We start from the raw sequence: 21,352 nt of genomic DNA on the forward strand, positions 1-21,352 counted from the left end.
TCTGATATGGAGATGTTCTTTATTCCCTAACTTAGGGGCTCATTAGGATGGCGGACAGACTTGAGTCAGTCCGCCATCCTGGTGAAAACCGGGGCCGTCCAGCCAATGCTTGCGGTGGTCCCACACACCCGATTATGATGTGACCACCACCATGGCAGTCGGATCTTGATTATTAACATTACGGCTGGTGCTGCTGAGAGCAGCGCCCGCCCCGATGTCAATATGCCATGTTGTCCATTTCACAGCACTACGTGGCAGGCACCACACAGTGCCTGCCACGTAGTGCTGTGAAATGTATGGGGGTACCATGGGTACCCCCCAAGTGCACCCTCACCTCCCCCCAACACAAGGGGGGCCTGCAACGGGCCCTTATCACTAATCCCCACCAGCCTTTCTATGGCGGCATCGCCGCCATAGCCATAAGAAATCAATCCGCATCTCAACCAGCTCTGACGCCAACCTCGCTAACTCCGAACACCTTCACTCCCAGATCCACATCGACCCCAAGACCACACTCAGAGGCACCCTCCTCTACAGACCACCAGGACCCCGCGCAAAATTCAGTGAAGACATCACGGACTTCATCACTCCACACGCGCTCCCCTCCAAAGACTACATCCTTCTGGGAGACCTCAACTTTCACCTTGAAAAGATCAACGACCGCAACACCACCACCCTCTTTGACAACCTCGCCAACCTCGGACTTAAACAACTGGTCACTTCCCCCTGTGTTCAACCTGGCCGGTGAGAGTATAGATCCAGCAGTTACCAAACTTTTATCTAGGGGCCTGTCCTTTGTTCCATCAGCGAATTTCAGCAAATTTGAACTGAATAAAGACTTACAGCTTTTCTTCAGGAAGGTCCGACTTCAGAAATTTTTCTTGGAGGCACCTCCCCCCAATAATGACCAAAATAAATCTGGTTGCAAACCACCATCCTCATTCACCCCGACCTTAGAAATGGTCGGCCCTGAAGTAAACATCTTTGAAAAAACAGTCATGCGGAAAATAAACAAAATGACTAAATATGTGCCCATTCCCAAAGCCAACATGCAAGCCATAGAGAACAGAGCACTCAAAGAACTTAAAACAAACCGGGACATCACAATAAAACCGTGTGATAAAGGGGGAGGAATCGCACTACTTGATACAGCTGATTATAAAAGGAGAATGACCGAGCTTCTATCATCATCAGGCCACTACATAAGGGTCACTCGCAACCCTGAAAACGCCCTAAAAAAGCGTATTCTAAAAATGGTCCAGAAAGCTGTATCACAGAACCATATCTGTGAGGATGAGGCGGAATTTCTGACCCCTAATAACACCAAACTACCCATAATCTATGGGCTACCCAAGACCCATAAATGCAGTACGGACCCACCATTGCGACCTATTGTCTCGACGATTGGTTCAGCCACTGAACCATTGTCTAAATACATCGACAAATTTTTAAATCCTATGGTGACTGAACTTGAGTCGTACGTGCGTGATACAGGACACTTCATTCAGCAGGTAGAAGGCACTCAATTCTTCGAGAATTCTGAAATCTTGGTCACACTTGATGTAGAATCATTGTATTCTAACATACCCCAGAAAGGAGCGTACGATGCCATTGATACTGTCATCTCTAGGAACACTGAAATTACAAACAAGGATTTCATTATGGATTGTGTCAAAATAGTTCTATTTGAGAACTACTTTGAGTTTGATACCACCATATACAGACAGGCATCTGGAGTAAGTATGGGAGCAAGTTGCGCCCCAAGCATAGCCTGCCTGTACATGGGTGAGTTCGAAAGAACCAATGTCTTTAATGAAATGGCCCCCTTCTATGAAAATGTAAAAAACTGGAAAAGATTTATCGATGACATTTTCTTTATCTGGAAGGGGGCCGAGGAACAGCTTCATGAATTCATTGAGTGGATCAATGCGGCGGATGCCAATTTGAGATTTACCAGCCACCTGAGCACTACCAGAATAGAATTCCTTGATATTTGGATTGAACACCACGATAACATCATTAAGGTCTCACTTTACACCAAACCCACAGCACGGAACACTCTACTCCAATATGCGAGTTACCACCCACGGAGTCAGAGGGACAGTATTCCGTACAGTCAGTTCCTCCGCATTAGAAGGAACTGTACATACATGGATGACTTTTTAAACCAAGCCGACATTTTGCAAGAGAAATTACTATTCCGGGGGTATCCACCTAGACTCGTCAAAGAGTCATTCAAACGAGCGAGATACACGGACCGGGAGGCCATGTTTGTCGAAAGAGAACCAGAAAAATTAAAACAACTTGTATGTGTGACCCGCCATTCAGAACTGAATCATAAAATAAGGCAAGCGATCAACTCAAGTTGGCACCTTTTGAATCTGGAAAATGACAAGATACACCTACATCGTCCCATCTTTGCGTTCAAAAAGAACCCCAACCTTAAAAACCATCTGGTTCGGGGTAAGATTCAAGAAAACCCTATGGAGAGACAAGCAACCGTCACTGGTTTGGAGCCAATATATGGCAACCACAAATGTGGGACTTGTCATATTTGCCCACAAGCCATTGTTGGCGGGACTGTAAGCACTAATACCCGCACAGTGTCTGTAATACGAAACAAAAATATGACTAATTGCCGGACCAGCAATATTGTCTACTTGATATTGTGTCCCTGCAATCTCCCTTATGTTGGAGAAACTGGTAGGGAATGTAGGACACGAATTGGTGAGCATAAATCCAATATCAGGAACCAAAAGCTGACCGCCCCATTAGTAACCCATTGGATGGAGAATAACCACACGGAGCAAGAGCTCCGATGGTTTATCCTGGAAAAAATAAGATCCAACCCAGGAACCGATACCACAAGTCTAAGAAAAAAACGGGAGGTATTCTGGATTTTTTATCTCAATGCGGTGGAAAAGGGGTTAAATGAAGAGTGTCCGTGGCACCAAGCCATCTTATAGACTAACTGAAGGTACATATGCTGAAGAATTGGCGGTATCATATGATGGGAACTGTGGAGAACTAGTCATATGGAAGATGTCACTCTTACACCCAGTATAACTTTATAGAAAAGAATCCGATGTGACTTTTGTAATTTTTCTATAAAGCGCAGAGGATATGGGCCTTACACTGCAATTACCTTCCTTATTTAAATATAACATCCTTAGAAAGTGACATAATCCTGCTTCGCCAACTGGCTTTTTTAGAACACCAACTTCATTAATAAAAAGGTTCAGCGTAATATGGCTATACAGTTACGATAATTCTATCCGGGATCAAACCTTAAATGAATAGGTTTACATAATATGGCGGACCCGGTTTGTGGATTGGCTGTGTTACCGCAAACAGCCGATCGACAGCTTAATGTTGGTTTAACCAAGATGGCGGAGAGGGTGTATGCAGATCGAGAAGTCCTCCTTCACTGTCTACCAACTACGGGGCGCAGCTGTGGAGTGTTGGCGAGAGCGCGAAATAAGGCGTATTTAAATGCAAACTCTAAACGCACAGGCGAGTGTCCTGTATCACGAAGCTTGCCGACCGAGGCAGCCGGCGGAACCCCCATCGAATGAAAACGACCGACTATTAGACGGTAAGCGCAGAGGAGCGAGCAAATAGGGATGTTAACATGTAAAACTACGTGGGTAAAAAACACTTAACGGGCGTTTGTATCTCTTCTCGCCCGTGTTTAGGAACCCGCGGATGCGGTCCCCCGCGATGGTTCTAAAACTCTGTCGGTGGAATCCATAAATTAAAGCCGGGCTCGATTTAACTCTAAGGTAAATACTGTTATTACGACCACTGCGCAGTACACCAATGAGGTTTCTTAGATATATAACCCTTGCTCATGCATCTCCGAGTTACTGTTCCTTATCTGGGAAGGGTCTATTTGAAATCTCTCCACACCAATGGGCTCGTGTCAATTTGTGTATCTGCCCTCTCCTCACTAAACTTCGGGGGAAACTCACTTCATGGAAAGTAACAAACGAGTTATTTTAAAACTGACTCGGGCATTAAAGCGTGCCACCGGGGTCTCATAACGGTAAGAGAAGAGATGTTTAATTACTCCCTTTATTTCCATTTGTGTCTTTGTGTGTATTAGTTACGGAGATACCAGACGCACTATATATCTCTTTACCCGATCTATGGCATCGAAAATAAAGGATTAAGAAAATACAGGTAATAAAACATAGATGAATCCCGGGGTTTAAATTACAGCAATATGGGCAAACCTCGAAACTAACAAATACGCATTATTGTGCCATGTTGTTAATAGGAATATCTATCTATTATCCCTCATCCTGATGCCCGGCAGCATTTTAACGAAGAAGCTATAACTAACTAACTGAGCAACGAACCGAAAGGTAGATCTTCATACTAATGTTCTTATCAATGGTGTGGCGTGACTATCCCGTTAAAAACAAATGGATGGCGTATTTAATCCCCCTATCTTCTCTATATCTAGAAGGACCTGATATCTCTGTCTGTCCGAAGTGATAGGATTCATCCGAATTAATTGATCTGATAACCCTACGGGAGGGGCCACGGGTGGACTCCTTAAACTTGGGTAAATAAATATGTCTTTATCTAGTATATGAGAGAGTTCAATCAATTTCTGACTGCAATTGGTGACTGAATGTACCTTCTCATTAAGGTGACAAAAGAAACTAAAACCCCCCCCCTAAAAATGGTGAAGATGATACTTACTTCGTAGGCGTCTCCAATGACCTAAACAGGTAACATTTATTAAAGTGAACTATCGGGTCCTATAGTATGTACCAAACAGCCATAATCTGTTCTAGGCAGATAATGCAATCTGGCTATCCCTCTGTCATAAATGATTTCTGTCTTTTTCCATTAGTAACCTTCTGAGATTTTTTTAAAAAAAGACAAATGAGAAACTGTCTTGGTGAAACTAGAGGTCTTAGGTGGATGAAACTAAGTATGTGAGATTAAAAAATGTGTGTGACGTTATATGTTGTTGTAAATTAACTCTACTATTCATTTGGCTAAGGCTATCTGTATGCCTTCTTTGGATTCCACGAAATAGGGAATTCTGACTTGGGGAGTGTCTTCAGGTGGTCTGTTTATGCACAGTGTCGAAAATGTCATCCTGGCATATATTTAATCAACTCTTTTCAAAATTGTTTGGTAGAGTGATGGAAATTTAAGTAAATGAAATGATAGCATATGTCTCTTGTTGTATCCATTTATCAAAAATTTGTAGCACTAAGACATGATTCTTTTACTTCTAGATTTTTTACTCCTTACCCCTGCCCAGCATACTACCTTGGCCCTGACGAAGGTGTGGCCACATTGGCCTTCCACCGAAACGCGCGTCGGCACGTTGTCCCAGGAATACGGCAACCGTTCCAAGAAAACATCAGGACCCGTATTAATACCACCTTCCTGGTTTAACCCCCCGTTTTAGGCAACTTATTTAATACCTATTGTTGCCTGCGCCAGGACTATAAGAATGAATGAGTGAGAGTCGAATGTCCCTATTGTAGCTAGGAAACTCCCTGTGTGAATGAGTGTGGTAGATTGATTGAAGTGCGGGCAGACCCTAATCCTGAAAAGAATTTTGCTTGTGTATTTTATGATATATCACTGACTATTTAAATTTATATATGTATGTCTTTTGAACATATTTAAGAAGAAAGAAAATAATAAAAAAATATGTATTTTTTCACAAACATGTTGTCTATTTTGGTTGGAATGACTTAGTTTTGTCCTGTGCAGCCTCAGCCTCTGAGCTAATCACCCCCTTACTTTATCACAGTAGGATCCCCCAGTTGGGACCTCTATAAATAACTGGCAGGGTACCTTCTAACTTTCTTAATACAAAACTTTCACTTTTACACTGATAACAGCGAGATTCATTTCCAGCTGGAAAATAAGTCAAAGAACATAGCAGCATCACTACATGTCTGGATTATATTTTCTGCTCGATTAAATTCTAATTCCTATGTTTGAATTGAGCTAAAAAATCGACCTCCTAAATTGAGTGGAGCAGAATCAAACTCAATATTGAATCCTTCTCCATCCTTTATCAGCCACCATGCAGCACACGGAAGTTATGGAAACTAGGAGTTGTATCTGATATGGAGATGTTCTTTATTCCCTAACTTAGGGGCTCATTAGGATGGCGGACAGACTTGAGTCAGTCCGCCATCCTGGTGAAAACCGGGGCCGTCCAGCCAATGCTTGCGGTGGTCCCACACACCCGATTATGATGTGACCACCACCATGGCAGTCGGATCTTGATTATTAACATTACGGCTGGTGCTGCTGAGAGCAGCGCCCGCCCCGATGTCAATATGCCATGTTGTCCATTTCACAGCACTACGTGGCAGGCACCACACAGTGCCTGCCACGTAGTGCTGTGAAATGTATGGGGGTACCATGGGTACCCCCCAAGTGCACCCTCACCTCCCCCCAACACAAGGGGGGCCTGCAACGGGCCCTTATCACTAATCCCCACCAGCCTTTCTATGGCGGCATCGCCGCCATAGCCATAAGAAATCAATCCGCATCTCAACCAGCTCTGACGCCAACCTCGCTAACTCCGAACACCTTCACTCCCAGATCCACATCGACCCCAAGACCACACTCAGAGGCACCCTCCTCTACAGACCACCAGGACCCCGCGCAAAATTCAGTGAAGACATCACGGACTTCATCACTCCACACGCGCTCCCCTCCAAAGACTACATCCTTCTGGGAGACCTCAACTTTCACCTTGAAAAGATCAACGACCGCAACACCACCACCCTCTTTGACAACCTCGCCAACCTCGGACTTAAACAACTGGTCACTTCCCCCACCCACATCGCAGGTCACACACTCGACCCCATCTTCACCTCCAGCAATCATGTCTCCTTCAGCCACACTACGGATCTCCTCTGGACTGACCACAGCTGCGTTCACTTCACCTACAACAAGCCAAAACCCACCAACCACCTCCAACCAACTCTGCAAAGAAACTGGAACAAAATCACCACCGACCAGATCTCCTCATCGCTCCTTCTAAACACCCCAGCCCACTCTTCTAACCAAGACCACGCCGCCGCCAACCTCACCCTATGGTTATCCAACACCGCCGACACCTTAGCACCACTGAAAAAACGTCAAAGCAAACCTGGCAACAAGAAGGCCTCATGGTTCAACGATGATCTTAAGAAGTCCAAGAAACTCTGCCGCTCCCTTGAATAGGCCTGGAAAAAAGACCCAACCACTAGCACCAAGGACGCCTTCAAAAACGCCACCCGCACTCACCACCAACTAATCCGAAAGGCCAAGAAAACAGCATTCAAGGATCGACTTGACAACAACGCCCACAACAGCAAGGAACTTTTCAACATCGTCAAGGAATTTTCCAATCCCTCGGCCAACTCCAACGACATCACACCCTCTCAAGCCCTCTGCGACTCCCTAGCCTCATTCTTCCACAACAAGATTGCAGACATCCACAACAGCTTCGACAACCAACCCGGAGACCAACCCACCCAACCATATGCTGAACATTCTCCCCCCGTGAACACCCTTAACGACTGGAACCCAATCTCCACTGAGGACACCATCCGCCTGATGAACTCCATCCACTCAGGATCACCCACAGACCCATGTCCTCACCACATCTTCAACAAAGCAGATTCCGTCATATTACCGCACCTCCGAGACGTCATCAACTGCTCCTTCAACTCCGCCACCTTCCCGGAAAACTGGAAACACGCTGAACTCACCGCCCTTCTGAAAAAACCCACAGCGGACCCCACCGAACTCAAAAATTGCCGCCCCATTTCGCTCCTTCCATTCCCGGCCAAAGTAATCGAGAAAGCTGTCAACAACCAGCTCGCCGCTTTTCTCGAAGCCAACAAATCCCTCGACTCCTCACAATCTGGCTTCTGAGCAAAACACAGTACTAAGACCGCCCTCATCGCAGCAACAGACGACATTCGAACTCTACTGGACAATGGAGACACAGTCGCCCTCATCCTCCTCGACCTCTCTGCAGCATTCGACACAGTCTGCCACAGCACCCTCGTACAACGCCTCAGTAACATCGGAATACAAGGAAAAGCACTTGAATGGATCACCTCGTTCCTCACCTGAAGAACCCAGAGAGTCCGCCTTCCACCATTCAAGTCCGAGGCCTCTGAAGTCATCTGTGGCGTACCACAAGGATCCTCACTCAGCCCCACCCTCTTCAACGTATACATGAGCCCCCTCGCGGCCATCGCCCGCCAACACAACCTCAACATCATCTCTTACGCGGATGACACTCAACTAATCCTTTCTCTCACCAATGACCCCAGCACCGCCAAAACTAACCTACACGAAGGAATGAAAGAAGTTGCAGAATGGATGAAACACAGCCGTCTGAAACTGAACTCAGATAAAACAGAAGTCCTCATCTTAGGCACATCCCCCTCTGCATGGGACGACTCTTGGTGGCCGGAAGCCCTTGGAAAAGCACCCATCCCGACAGACCACACACGGAACCTAGGCGTCATCCTGGATTCTTCACTCTCAATGAACAGACAAGTCAGCGCCGTATCCTCATCCTGCTTCAACATTCTTCGCATGCTCAAAAAACATTTCGCTGGATCCCCACCGAAACCAGGAAAACAGTCACCCATGCTCTGGTCACGAGCCGACTGAACTACGGAAACACCCTCTACGCAGGTACTACCGCTAAACTCCAGAAGAAACTCCAACGAATCCAAAACGCCTCAGCCAGGATCATATTAGACATCCCGCGCAACGAACACATCTCTGGTCACCTGAAAGACCTCCACTGGCTACCCGTCAATAAGAGAATCACTTTTCGACTGCTAACCCACGCACACAAATCACTCTACGACATCGGACCAGAATACCTCAACTCACGACTGTCCTTCTACACCCCCTCCCGCCAACTACGTTCTTCCAGCCAAGCCCTCGCCACTGTACCTCGCATCAACAAGACCACCATGGGAGGCAGATCCTTCTCTTACCTGGCTGCTAAAACTTGGAACTCACTCCCCACTTACCTTCGCCTTACCCAGAACCACCTAGCATTCAGAAAGCAACTTAAAACGTGGATATTTGACAAGTAATCCTCCTCCCCTTCCTAAGCGCCTTGAGACCCTCTGGGTATGTAGTACGCTATATAAATTACCTGACTTGACTTGACTTGACTACTAGGCACTGCTACCATTTCTGGCTATGGGAACCGTCTGCCAGGCATTCTGAAAGATTGCTTTTGGCGGACCATTGCTGGACGGTCTCTGCGTCCACCATGGTTCGAGCATGATTCCCTCTGCCATCGTTATGAGGCGGGGGAAAATAGTTGTACGATTGCTGAAGGACCACCACCGCATGGCTGACGGTGATGGGTCTTCCGCAATCGTAATCGACCCCTTAGTGCAGTGGTCAAGGACATCAATCTACAACTCTCTAGGCTTCGAGAAGCCACGCTGTGTCTCAGAAGTAATCACATGGTAGAGTTAATTTGAGTCCTGGTTATGACACACTTTTATACTATTAATGCATTACCTAACCTAGGGTCCCAAGGAAGTTAATTGAAAGTCATTCAGCCAATACATTCCTGATTCAGCTGGGCTCCCAGGAGATGCGAGGATCAAGTTCAGAGTCATCTATGTCATCCACAAGACCTACAGGGGAACATCAGCAGGATATTTAGAACACCTGACACCATAATAGGCCCTAAAAGAAAACTAGGATTAACAAAGGCAAACATTTTCACCTAGCAAACTTTCAAATGTCGGAAACCTGATAGGACATAATTGGGAATCCATGACATTTGGAGGTGGAATGTGCCAGACCAAAGCTTGACTGCAGAGCCAAACTGCAAGTGTTCTGAAGAAGACCTATAAACTGAGCTGTTCCTTGCCACTTTTAAATGAATTATTCGATGAGGGAAAGTGATTGACCTTGTCTTTCATGGTGCTCTTTGAATGCTAAGTTTCCAATTATCACATCTTCCAGATGCTTCCTTGCAGCACTCTGAATTATTCTTAAGGTGCCCCACCCGCAATTGTCTCCAAGGAGACACACAGTGTCATAGCAATCTATAAAAATACGTAAATAAATAAATACATATCAACTGGAAAACAGAGGATGGTAATACCATATAAAAATTTGACATATTATATATTTTTTTTTAAGTCCCTAATATTACCAGAGATTTACTTAGTCCTCTAGCACCTTCAAACATCTGCAGCACAAGCAACTGAGAGATCTCAAGAATTAGTAGAAAATCATGGAACAGTTTTTTGTACCAGTATTAATAAGAAGCATTGTACTTGGAAAAAAATAGAACTCAGGACACAACACTAAATAGCCAATAATCAAACAAGAGAACTATACAATTAAATCAGTTGCTGCTTTTGCAAGAGAAAATTGAGAGGCTGCCTAACAAATGAAAACCAATAAGATGCCCAGGAGATCTTTCACCGCCACAATATTTATGCAAGCAGGAACCCTAAAACAGAGAGTGGTGCAAAAACTAGTACATGCGTATTTTGTGTCTTGGATAATACTTCCCAAAGTGACGCATGTAATGGTGCACCTAGTGCTGAACATGCCCTGCCTTCACCATAAAGACTAAAAACGTAATTCATCAATTTCTCAGATGCCTATCCTTGCTAAACTTATAGAGATGCTTCTTGAAGCAGTAAAAGGAATAGAAATAGTCTCAGAAATTGTCCATTTGCAGTTATTAATTGTAGTTGGTATGCTTTGTTGCTGTTTGATTTTTCCATGGTATTTGACACGTTTGTTTCATTGTCTCACTTTTGCAATGACCTTTGTTTATCTTAGATGTCTAGGAAAAGGTTTGGTGACTGAACTAAATTATGATTCCTGGCACAAGCAACGGAGAATGATGGACCCAGCCTTCAGCCGAACGTAAGTCAGACAAGTTCCTGAATTGAACTAATAACATTTTAATATATAAGTAATTGCAGAATATATGGGGGATCTAATGTTGGCTTCAGACCCATTTCCACGTCATAAAGAAAGTTCTTGGTTCCTAATGCCATAGTGCCTACAACGAGGTTTGAAGGTTTTTGCTATTTTTTTTTACATCTGTTTATTTGAATTTTACCATACCCAGAAAAGATATCAGAGATAGCAGCATGCAGCCGGAGAGAAATAACATTTTTTGGTAATCTTACAAAGTAGGATCCCTTAAGGGAAGGACATGAGAAAAAAGGTATCATGCTATCAAGATGAGCAGCAAAAACAAGGAAGACTAAGTATAGCAAGCATCTCTGAATGAGATCAGAGCTGTAATCAACCCCACTATTGGTTCCATGTTGGAGTGCCTTCTTGAGGTGCCATGGACCCTATAACTAGTTACTCAGCCTTGGCACAAATACCAAGCCATTGGTTCATTCATTCACAGTAGGAACCTCAACTTGACAGCAGTGCATTCAAGGTCTCTTTTGGCCATCAAGAAACCAAAGGCCAGAAAGGAATACATGTGATGTGGTCCTCCCCAGTATTTGGTCATGGCAGAACATGCCCAAATTATGTAAAACAAGTCACTCCCTGAGAAGCTGCGTCTAGTGTAGTTGAGATGGTGAGTTCTCCCCATACGCCAACGTTGTGTAGGTTCATAGTAATGTCTGTGGAAGTACTTAAAGGAGACACAGGCATGTGGTTATAGCCTGAGACAACAGGTACATCAATTCATCAATCCACTCCTCATCCTCTAAGTGACCCAAGTCTTTCGAGCCTTTTTCTAACGCCTTTTGAAACCTTTCATGCTTGGGTTTCATGTGCAGACATTCTCTAAAAATAATGCTGGATATGGGACTGACTCTGCAGAGATTTAGAAAACATTTAGCATTAATTTCTACACTTACTCATTAACTGGTCAGACTCCCCAGGATATTGAGGCATAGATTTGCAAATTTAGCGGCACAAAAATGTCAATTTAGCGGCACACAAACTGAAATTTAGCTGCATTATTGCGGCACTTCATTTTACTCGTAATCATTCCTTTTCAGTCTTAAATCAATGGAAACTATTTTCGCAGAGTATTCCACTTTCAAATAGGAATGTTTAAAGTGTCTGAGAGTATTTGTTTGCTATGCTTAGTTCCCAAGTCTTGTAATGGCTGGCAGCAACATTTTTCTCATATTGCTGGCAGCCAATTAGAGAACCTGCAGGACTCCGACTTCAGCAGGAGCAATATGGCCCAAGGGAAATAAAGATCCCAAGGCCAATCATAACTCTCTGCTTTTAAATTGACGTGCCCGAGAGAGTCTAAAACACTCTTACGAGCCTTAATGCACGCCTGCTGGGTCCCAAAACAAAAAGAGAGGGGATGCGTTGGTGTCCAACGCTGTGCCCCGCTTACTGTCTACTCTCGCCCCAGAACAGGGTGAGGGCACCCCTACCCTGACCAGTGGCATTAACCCTTCCACTCTCGGGCCACTGACCCTGCTTACAAACCAACACCATGGTTTGCTGTAACTCAATTCTCTCCCGGCTGCTAATGCGCAGTGTGCAAACAGTCATGCACACTTTGCATGTTCCTCAGCAGGCTGCATTACACAGCCTGGTGGGGAACCTTCCCAGGTCTCCAGGCTCCATCTGAGCACCGATCAACAGCACTCAGCCCAATCACTACTCTGCATTGCAGAGCCGGAGGACTTCCCGGTTCTGGGACTCGAGAAGCAGAGGAGAGACGTGGTTAGCAGTACAGGTAGGTGGTATTTTTAATTTTTTTTATATTGTCCCCCAAATTGGTAAGGTGCTATCTTTCAAGACGTCGCTTAAATACTTAGAGCTCAAGCATGACCATTCACTGCAAATGCCGCACAGCCGCCAATTTCGTGGGCACTTTTGTAAAAAGCACAGCCTTTTTACAAAAGTGCCGATTTCGCCATTATTTTGCAAATCGCGAAATCCTGGAGGGTCTGACTGGTACCAGAACACATGTAGGAACAGCTCTGGCTGACTTCAAGTGGCCCAGAAGTCATAAATACATTGTACGCAGCCGCTTAATCAATCTTCTCTCATCGTCGTCTGTCTAAATCAAACCTCCCCTCATCCGGCTCCACCTCTCTTACCTGCACGGGCGGTGGCTGCGTATGATCTATTTATTACTTCTGGGCCACTTTAAGTCAAATATCTCATATTATGAGACATATATCCCCTGAACAGAAACAAGTGAAAATTATCTAAAATTGGTCAGTTACTGTTAGCTACTCAAATAATTACTTATGTTTCCAACAAGCTCTGCTCAGCTCTTTACACCTGACCGTTCAACAGAAATGTAATCATTGCATTAATAACTGATGATACATTGATGACATCATTGATGACTTCACTCCTAAAAACACAAAAAAAGAAGTTCTGATGAAGAGTTGGTTACTACACATTATAAAGCTGCAATCCTCCTAATTTCTTTATTATCTACTTACTTTGGTTCAAAAAACTATGTCTGCTTTCACATTCTGTGAAAGAGTTTGCACTAAAATCTTGTGCTTTTTATTATTTATTTACTTTGGCTTCACAACAGGACCCACAATCACGAAATAATACATTTACAAGAGAAGGTAATATTCTTAGATATACACTACAGCCTTTAATCAGCACCACTGCTATGAACAGAATATAAACGGTAGTCAATTTTGGGTGTGAGTTTTCAATAAGACATTTGGCAAGGCCCTCCACCTGCCACACATTCATGGCCTAATGCTGTGAGCAGTGGAGGTAGGATGCAGAGCATGCTTTGCCTTATCCCTCCTACCCGTGAAAGCTCACAGCCTGCCACGTTCTATGATTAACCGCTTTTGTAAAAATCTCATTGTGTATGGTCGATGCCATTCACAATGCAAGGCCTGGCAGGTGTCAAAGCCTTGGTCTCCAAGTGTCCATGTGTCTAAATCATATTGTAAACCGCCTATGTCCATATTGGATGCAGGGCCTGGCATGAGATTGGCACCTAACCACCTAAGTGTCCAACCATAATTCTCAACACCTACATCAGTGTATAGCAGGAGTTAGATACTTGATCCGGGTTGTAACTGGAAGTGCTCCCAAACACCTGTCCGTCCAACCCTTGCTAGGCCCTTCAGATGGAGGACCAGGCCTGAAAAGTGCCTGCATCTAACCACCCATCCATCTAATCTACATCCTGCACCCAACCATTCATGCACCCACACCTCACTGCATGGTTGCTTTCAAAATAAATAATTAAATCAAAAGGATCCACCACATAGATCGGACTGTGTTCCAGGAAAAGTGTTACCCATCCTGATGTGGACCCTTGGTGTCATGCTTCATCATAGGGGTCTTCCCGCCCACTGCGGGATGGAGCGTGCTACGACCTACGACTACACGGGAGCACTGTTTTAACAATACTATGTGTAGTGAATGGGTAGTGAGAGGAGAGTTGGGGAGTGAGTATGGGTAAGTGATTTAAAAAGGACCATTCTAATGTTAGAAATTACTATAGATGTTGAAAGTTTCTGTTTTTAACATACGAGCAAATCAGATATGTGTGCATGTACACGCAGCGAGAGGCAATTATTAAAGATGACTTGCTTTCGCAAGACCCCGAAAGGCTTCTTCTAGAATAAGTACGCACTTCACTGCAAGACCCAATTTAATGCTTATCCAGGCTCTGAGGCCTAAACACGTCAGACATCATCTCTCATCACTTTCTCTTCTTTTTAGTGTATTGTGTGTATCAGACTGCGTGACCCTATGTCCAGAGCCCTCGAAGGCCCTGGAGACTGCCACGCCCCAAGACCAGCTTCTGCAGTGTCCCGGAGCCGCACGGCCCCATTCCCAACATTTAAACGCCCCAGGGGGGGATGTAAATTAATCGAGACTGAATACGTTGGTACAGCCCACTGTACTTATGCTACCAGGAAAACACAACAACAGTATATGGCCCAGATTTCCATTTTAGTGATTTCTTAGTTCCAGGCCTAGTTGTCAGATCGGCACACACAGTCCCTCATGGCTGGTATACACCCACATCACACCCATCCAGCGCATCCGTCACTACACACGTGACCCTATCTATAAAAAAGACGGAGCGTACAATGCCCCCATGGTCCCTCCGACTCCCCAGTCCTTCTGGAGCCGGCATTGCATTTACACATGGGGAGATGCTAAGTTGCATGTGGAAATGCAATCTTGTTTGGATTTTGAAAGTGAGAACAGATTTCACTGCTGTGTCTTTCAAAGTTCAAACTAAGTTTGCTATGGGAGGGCGGGAGATGTAAGACTTCCGCCCTCTCATAGCAAACAGCAGTATCCCGGGGGTAGGCACCTCGGGACACTGCAGGATCCGGCTCTGGGTGTGGTGGTCTCCAGGGCTCTCAAGGGCACCAGGCGGAGGGCCACCAAACTCCTGTCACACAATACAGAAATCTCCGGGGGTGGTTGTTCCCAGGGTTTGAGGTCCACACACTTTTAATTTTATAGGGGGGGGCATGGACGCGCAAGTGGCGTAAAGGGGTTGTAAATGTGGTACATAGTGTTTTGTTTTAGTTTGCTTTCCTTTCTGTCTTGTAGAGGATCCAGGGTAAATAAAAAGTTTTTTGTACAGCCAGTACCTTTCAACGCTACTCTCAAACAGCTTTCTGCCTGTTACCATAGTAACAGTTCATGGAACACTTGCGTATGCACAGAGGTTAGAAGTTCACCACAATATGTTGCTAATTGAAATAGTTACTGTGCTGGAGATTACATTTTTTTTCATAGGAATCGTTAGTCGTAGAAGTCAGTGGAAAAGTGTTGTTAGCGATTCCTTCCTGTTCGGGGAGTATTAGGGTAAGGTGCTCCAAGCGGGACTTTACGAAGCTTAATGTTCATTGGCTGTGAAGTATTAAAAGTAAAAGTTTTGGCAGTCATTCCTTCCTTCTGTGCGGAACAACATGGACATTTTATTGGCTAAAGTGTTCCGAGCACAAGTTTGTTCCTTATTGGGTGGGGATGGTTCACTGTTGTCAGTGATATTGTGACGCATTTCCAAAGGAGTATGGGAAAATAAAGTAGTAGAGGGCAGGTTAGGAACACTATTAACTCTGTACAGTGCCATGTGGTGGAGAGGGATTATGAGGTAAAAAATAGTTTTTATATGTTTCAAGGGCCATTTATATAATTGCCATGTGGTGTATAAATCACGGCGGAAAAATGACAGTGTCTTGCGCTGTTTTTGTTTATCAAGTTTGTGGGTGACATACTTCTTAGGAGTACTATTTACTTATAATGTGGTGTTTACTTTCCTGATGGGGAGGTGTGGTTGTGCAGCAAAAAATTCAGTCTAGGTTTGAAACAGTTTTATTAAGCAAATACAAATAAACTTTCTTCAAAAACTGTCGCTGTATATATGAAAGGGGTGACAATTAAACATGGAATTTCATAAAATATCATTTAAGCGAGCTATATCCTTCTTTTTTCTGCTACAGTTTGTAAAAGTGTTGCCCCACATTCTTGATGATGTAATCAGTTACTTTTAGATAAAGTAGAATAGAAGTGATACAACAAACACTCCTGCACTACATTATCTGAGATCAAGAGAACAAGTAAAAAACAGTTCAATACAAATGACTTCATATTACATAGAAATGTATGCATTATTATTTTTCAAATTTGTATTCTGTACAATTCAGGAACGTGCTGTCGTAGTGCTTAGAGGTTGCAGATTGTTCCGCTAACAAATCACATACTCACTAAAGAATATATAGGATGGTACTCTTATAATATACAGTACAGGTCCTATGTATTCTTTAGGGAGAAGGTGAATAGGAACCGCAAATAAGAATAGAAATTAGAAAATAACATTCAGATGAAGAGACTCCGAGAAAATAAGGCATATCTGGAGGGCATTCCGGTGGCATGGTTGACGGAGGTAGAATCTGAAGGGCTGGAAAAACCCCTAGAATTAGAAGAGATTAAAGTCCCCATATAAAATCTCCCTTCTGAAAAAGCGTCAGGCCCAGACCAAATCCCAATTGAATTTTATAAAGCGTTTTGGGATATACTTGGCAAGGATTTGGCCACAACGGTGCAGAAGGCACAGGCAGGGGATTCTATACCAGGGTCCTGGGGGGGGCGCGTATATTGTTATAATCCTAAAGAAGGGGAAACCATCTACTGAGCCTGGATCATACAGGCCGATTACACTCATGAATGCTGACACAAAGATTTATTCTAAGGCATTGGCAACAAGGTTTGCCCGAATAATAGGTACTCTTGTGAGCAGTAACCAACATGGTTTTATACAAGGGAGGGGCACTACCCACCATGCACGCAAGGTTATAACGTTATTTGATGACACAGAAGTTGCAGGAGACCCGATGGCAGTAATGTTATTAGATGCAGAAAAGGCCTTTGATCGGGTCTCCTGGGACTACCTGTGGCATATTTTAAGAAGAGCGGGATTTAAAGAGGGATATGTTAAAGCAGTGCAAGCGTTATATACAGCCCGGGTAGCTTCTATACGAATTAATGAAGGATCAACCCGACCACTTCAAACAAAGAGATGTACAAGGCAGGGGTGCCCGTGCTCCCCGCTTTTATTTGCATTGATTCGAAGAATAGAGATGTGTGAAAGGATTACTCCTTGTACACACTTATGGGTCAATGTAAGATACTTGCTTATGCCGACGACGTGGCAGTGATAACATCTAATCCCACAGAGGCTATTGTACAGGTCGAGATCGAGGCCCGGAGATTTGGCCAGGTCTCAGGGTATGCACTGAACACCTCTAAGACGCAGATAATAAAAAAACAGCAGGTGGATTGTTCTGATCATTGAGTAGTCCAGGCAGGAGTGTATTTGGGCGTAACTATTACCTCTGATTTAGGTATCTTAGTGGAGAAAAATATAACCCCAATAATGGCTAAAGTGAGGAAGGAATTAGATAGGCTTGACAACTTGCATCTTTCAATTGTGGGCCGTACTAACATTGTAAAGATGATGATTTTACCCAAGTTTTTATATATCTTTAGAGCAATCCCACTGCTCTTCAAAGCCAAATGGTTCCAGGGTTGCGAGCATATGATTAATAGATTTATCTGGGCCAAGGGAAAGACAAGGAGAGCTCTTAGATTTATGGCACTGCCCCGGGCTAGGGGTGGGTGGTCGTTGCCAGACTTAAAGCTCTATTATTGGGCAGCTGCATTACAGTATATGGCGGGCCTTTTAGGGGGAGCGGAGGCAGAGGGACAGGATGAATTTGGCACTATTGCAATATATGGTTTGGTTATGGGGGCCGAAGCGGAGAATTTATTTTTGAAGTATACTGACACAAGTTATTTTAAAAGGACACGGTTTAAGACAATCATTGCAGCACATAGTATCTGGAAAGCATTTGCGAAGAGATTTGGTCTTGGGAAATATAATGCCTATACTAGGATGAGGGCTAACCCTACTTTCCCCCCAGGTGTTTTTTCGGGTTCTGTATTTGGAGAATGGGGGAGGCAGGGGATAAGGATGATTAGTGATGTTCTGGGCCCACAAGGAATTATGCAATTTTTGGAGTTACAGACAAGGTATGGCTTAGAGTCGCAGAGTATTCCACTTTCAAATAGGAATGTGAGAAGCTACATTGTCACAAAGAGGTACGGCCCGGCAGGGTTTGGAAAAATCCCAATCATGGACATTATTCAAGCTGGCTTACACTGTACGATCAAGAGGTTTGATTCTGAGTTGATAAAATCAAAGCAGGATGATATGGAAAGGAGTGCGGTTAAATGGGCAACTAAGTTAGATATAGGGGATTAGTGCTTCTACCTGTCATTGGATATGGGGCGGAGTATTTTGTGCTCAGCATCTCTCCAGGCACAACATTACAAAACTTTGTATCATCTATATTACACGCCTGTGAGAATCGCACAAAGGGGAGGGACATTGGGAATTAACTACCCTAGATGTGGAAGTGCAGAGGCCGATTTAGCACATATCTTTGCAACATGTACTCACTTGGAACCAACACAAAAAGACATAGAGGCGTTTTTGCATAGAGTATTAGGAATTGATATTATTTTGACTTCCTCGATAATACTACTTGGGGTTAATAATAACGATAGACAGATGAAAGGGGGATACTTTATCTTTGTCGCTCTGGCAGTCTGGAGGTTATGTATAGCTTCAGCTTGGCTTGATCCTATACCTCCGACATATCACCAATGGCTAGCCAAACTATTGTCGATTTATAACCTAGAGATTGCAATCTATGCAAGAAAGGTAAAAAAGGGAAAAAAGTTAGGCGAGCGAATTTGGGAACCTATTAAGCAATAGCAAGAGGAATGTACTGTCTAGATTGGGGATTAGGAGTTATGTGTTTACTGTTCTTTCTTGGTTTCTTCTATATAATATAAGAGTATTTCAGAATCTGATGAATGTAACCACATTGTGCGAATTAGTAGTTTTTGATTATTATTATTTTTTTTTTTTTTGTTGTGACCGGTACATGCAAAAAAAAAAAGGGGGAAAATACTCAATAAAAATATATATATATAAAAAAAAGAAAATAACATTCAGAAATGTAGGGTTTATTAAATATTTAAAGTAACAAAGTATGCTTGATAGCTATATTTTTTTGAAAAGCAGTTTCCTAAAATATGTTTCTTGAAAGAAATATCTGATCAAGTACTTTATAAGTTATATTACAGATGGCACTGAAAAATCTCCCATTCCTCTTTTGTAGCAATAGGAGAATCTATTATAATATAACGATTGATACCATTATTACAGTAAGAAGAAAAGGAAAATAAAGTTATCTACTTAACAGAACATCCATAATGAAATACTTTCGAGCTGTAATTATTTACTGAACCTCTTTTATCCGGGAGGGAAAAAGTTTGATCTTCGTGGCAACGGGTCATAAAATCCTCTGAGATCATGATGGTGAGAATTATAATATGTATATATTCTCACAACACATGATCACAAGGGGTAAACAAACTGAAAACTGGAAGCCGGTAATGTTGCTTACATATCGTTACTCTTTGTGATGACGGATCATGAACTCCACTGAGATCACCATAACTGTTAATGTTATAATATACATATTAACAATATATGATCTCTAGGGGAAAACACAATAACAACTGGAAGATGGTGACATTGATTGTAAATGTTTAGGGTTTGCGTTGACGGGTCACCAACACCTCTCAAGCGAAGTACAGTATCAATATTATAATATAAAAAGTCACAATATATAAGCTGAAAGGAGCCAGAAAAGGAGCAACGTTTGTTGTAATCTATCTGTTTCTAAAAACAAGCTGCTGACTTTACAGAGAAAAAGCGAAAAACATGCAATACCATTTTTTTCTTGATGTAAATGTTTAAATATTGACAAATAGCCACAAATTATAACTAAGTACTATGCTTATGCCATATTGAAACAAATTACAACTCCGGAATATGTTTGTTGACGCAAAAAGAGAATCCGGTGCTAGAAAACGGAACCTGCAACACAGATTGGCGACTCAGAAATAACTTGCGAAAACGAAACTAATTGCGCAGTAGGTGTAGTTTATATAGTTTTTGGTTGTTTAGTAGTCTACGGAAGGAAGATGTGGCTCCGGCTATTTAGATGGCACGTTTTGCAGTTTACACATGCTCACGTTTTAACTGTTTTACTTCTGCTCGTGTTGGGAAAAGTTACAAACTGTGAAGCTGTAAAGGTTTTGATTTCGATAGTAACACGTATAAGGTATTATTATCTACATACGTTGAAGAGTTTAAAAAGTGTTACTCTGTAAACTGTGTTCTTTGCATTTTCATGATTAAAAACATCTAAGTAGAAGACATAAAAAAATATTGTTAACTTTAGAAGAAAAAAAGGATTAATATTTGTTATTATTATGCTTCTTAATTTAAAAAATGCTAGCATTTGTAAATCGTAAACCTACCCTCGGAAAGGTGTGCTGGCGCTTTGGGCATTGGGAAGATTAAGCAAGGTATTACTTACAGTGGGATAGTGGTGGGCTAAGATGCTGATGGACTATTGAATCAAACTGTGAACGGTGTTGTTGAAAGTCAGGTTTTATAGGTGCTGTGTCATACGTTTACCACACTTATATGTTAATTACTGCTAATTACATTGAAAATATTCTTACATTTTAAGTAGGGCTGCTTGATTTATGTTTTTACTGATGTTTACAGATAAATACAAACAGAAAAGTATTTATTTTCCTCTTTGTATTTATTTTAAACTGTGCATGAATATGGAAATTGGGTTATTTTTTAAGCGTTTGTAAATGCTCTCAATGATGAGTAGTAGGGCAATAGGTCTGTTCTAAAAGTAAAAGGGTCAAAACAATAAAAGACTTTTAGAAAAGATCCTTAAAAAGCAATATA

General features: G+C 43.0%; 1 protein-coding gene across 1 annotated transcript in view; it reads left to right on the plus strand.

The window, feature by feature from the left end:
• Positions 1–21,352, plus strand: part of LOC147690169 (cholesterol 24-hydroxylase-like) — a 445,247-nt gene that overhangs the window by 149,265 nt on the left and 274,630 nt on the right. The window contains exon 5 of the mRNA XM_086937761.1: positions 10,831–10,917. Coding sequence (XP_086793887.1) covers positions 10,831–10,917 — 87 coding nt within the window. The remainder of the gene's footprint in view (positions 1–10,830; positions 10,918–21,352) is intronic.

This window comes from Lissotriton vulgaris, chromosome 9, assembly GCF_964263255.1.
Source record: "Lissotriton vulgaris chromosome 9, aLisVul1.2, whole genome shotgun sequence".
Taxonomy (NCBI): Eukaryota; Metazoa; Chordata; class Amphibia; order Caudata; family Salamandridae; genus Lissotriton; species Lissotriton vulgaris.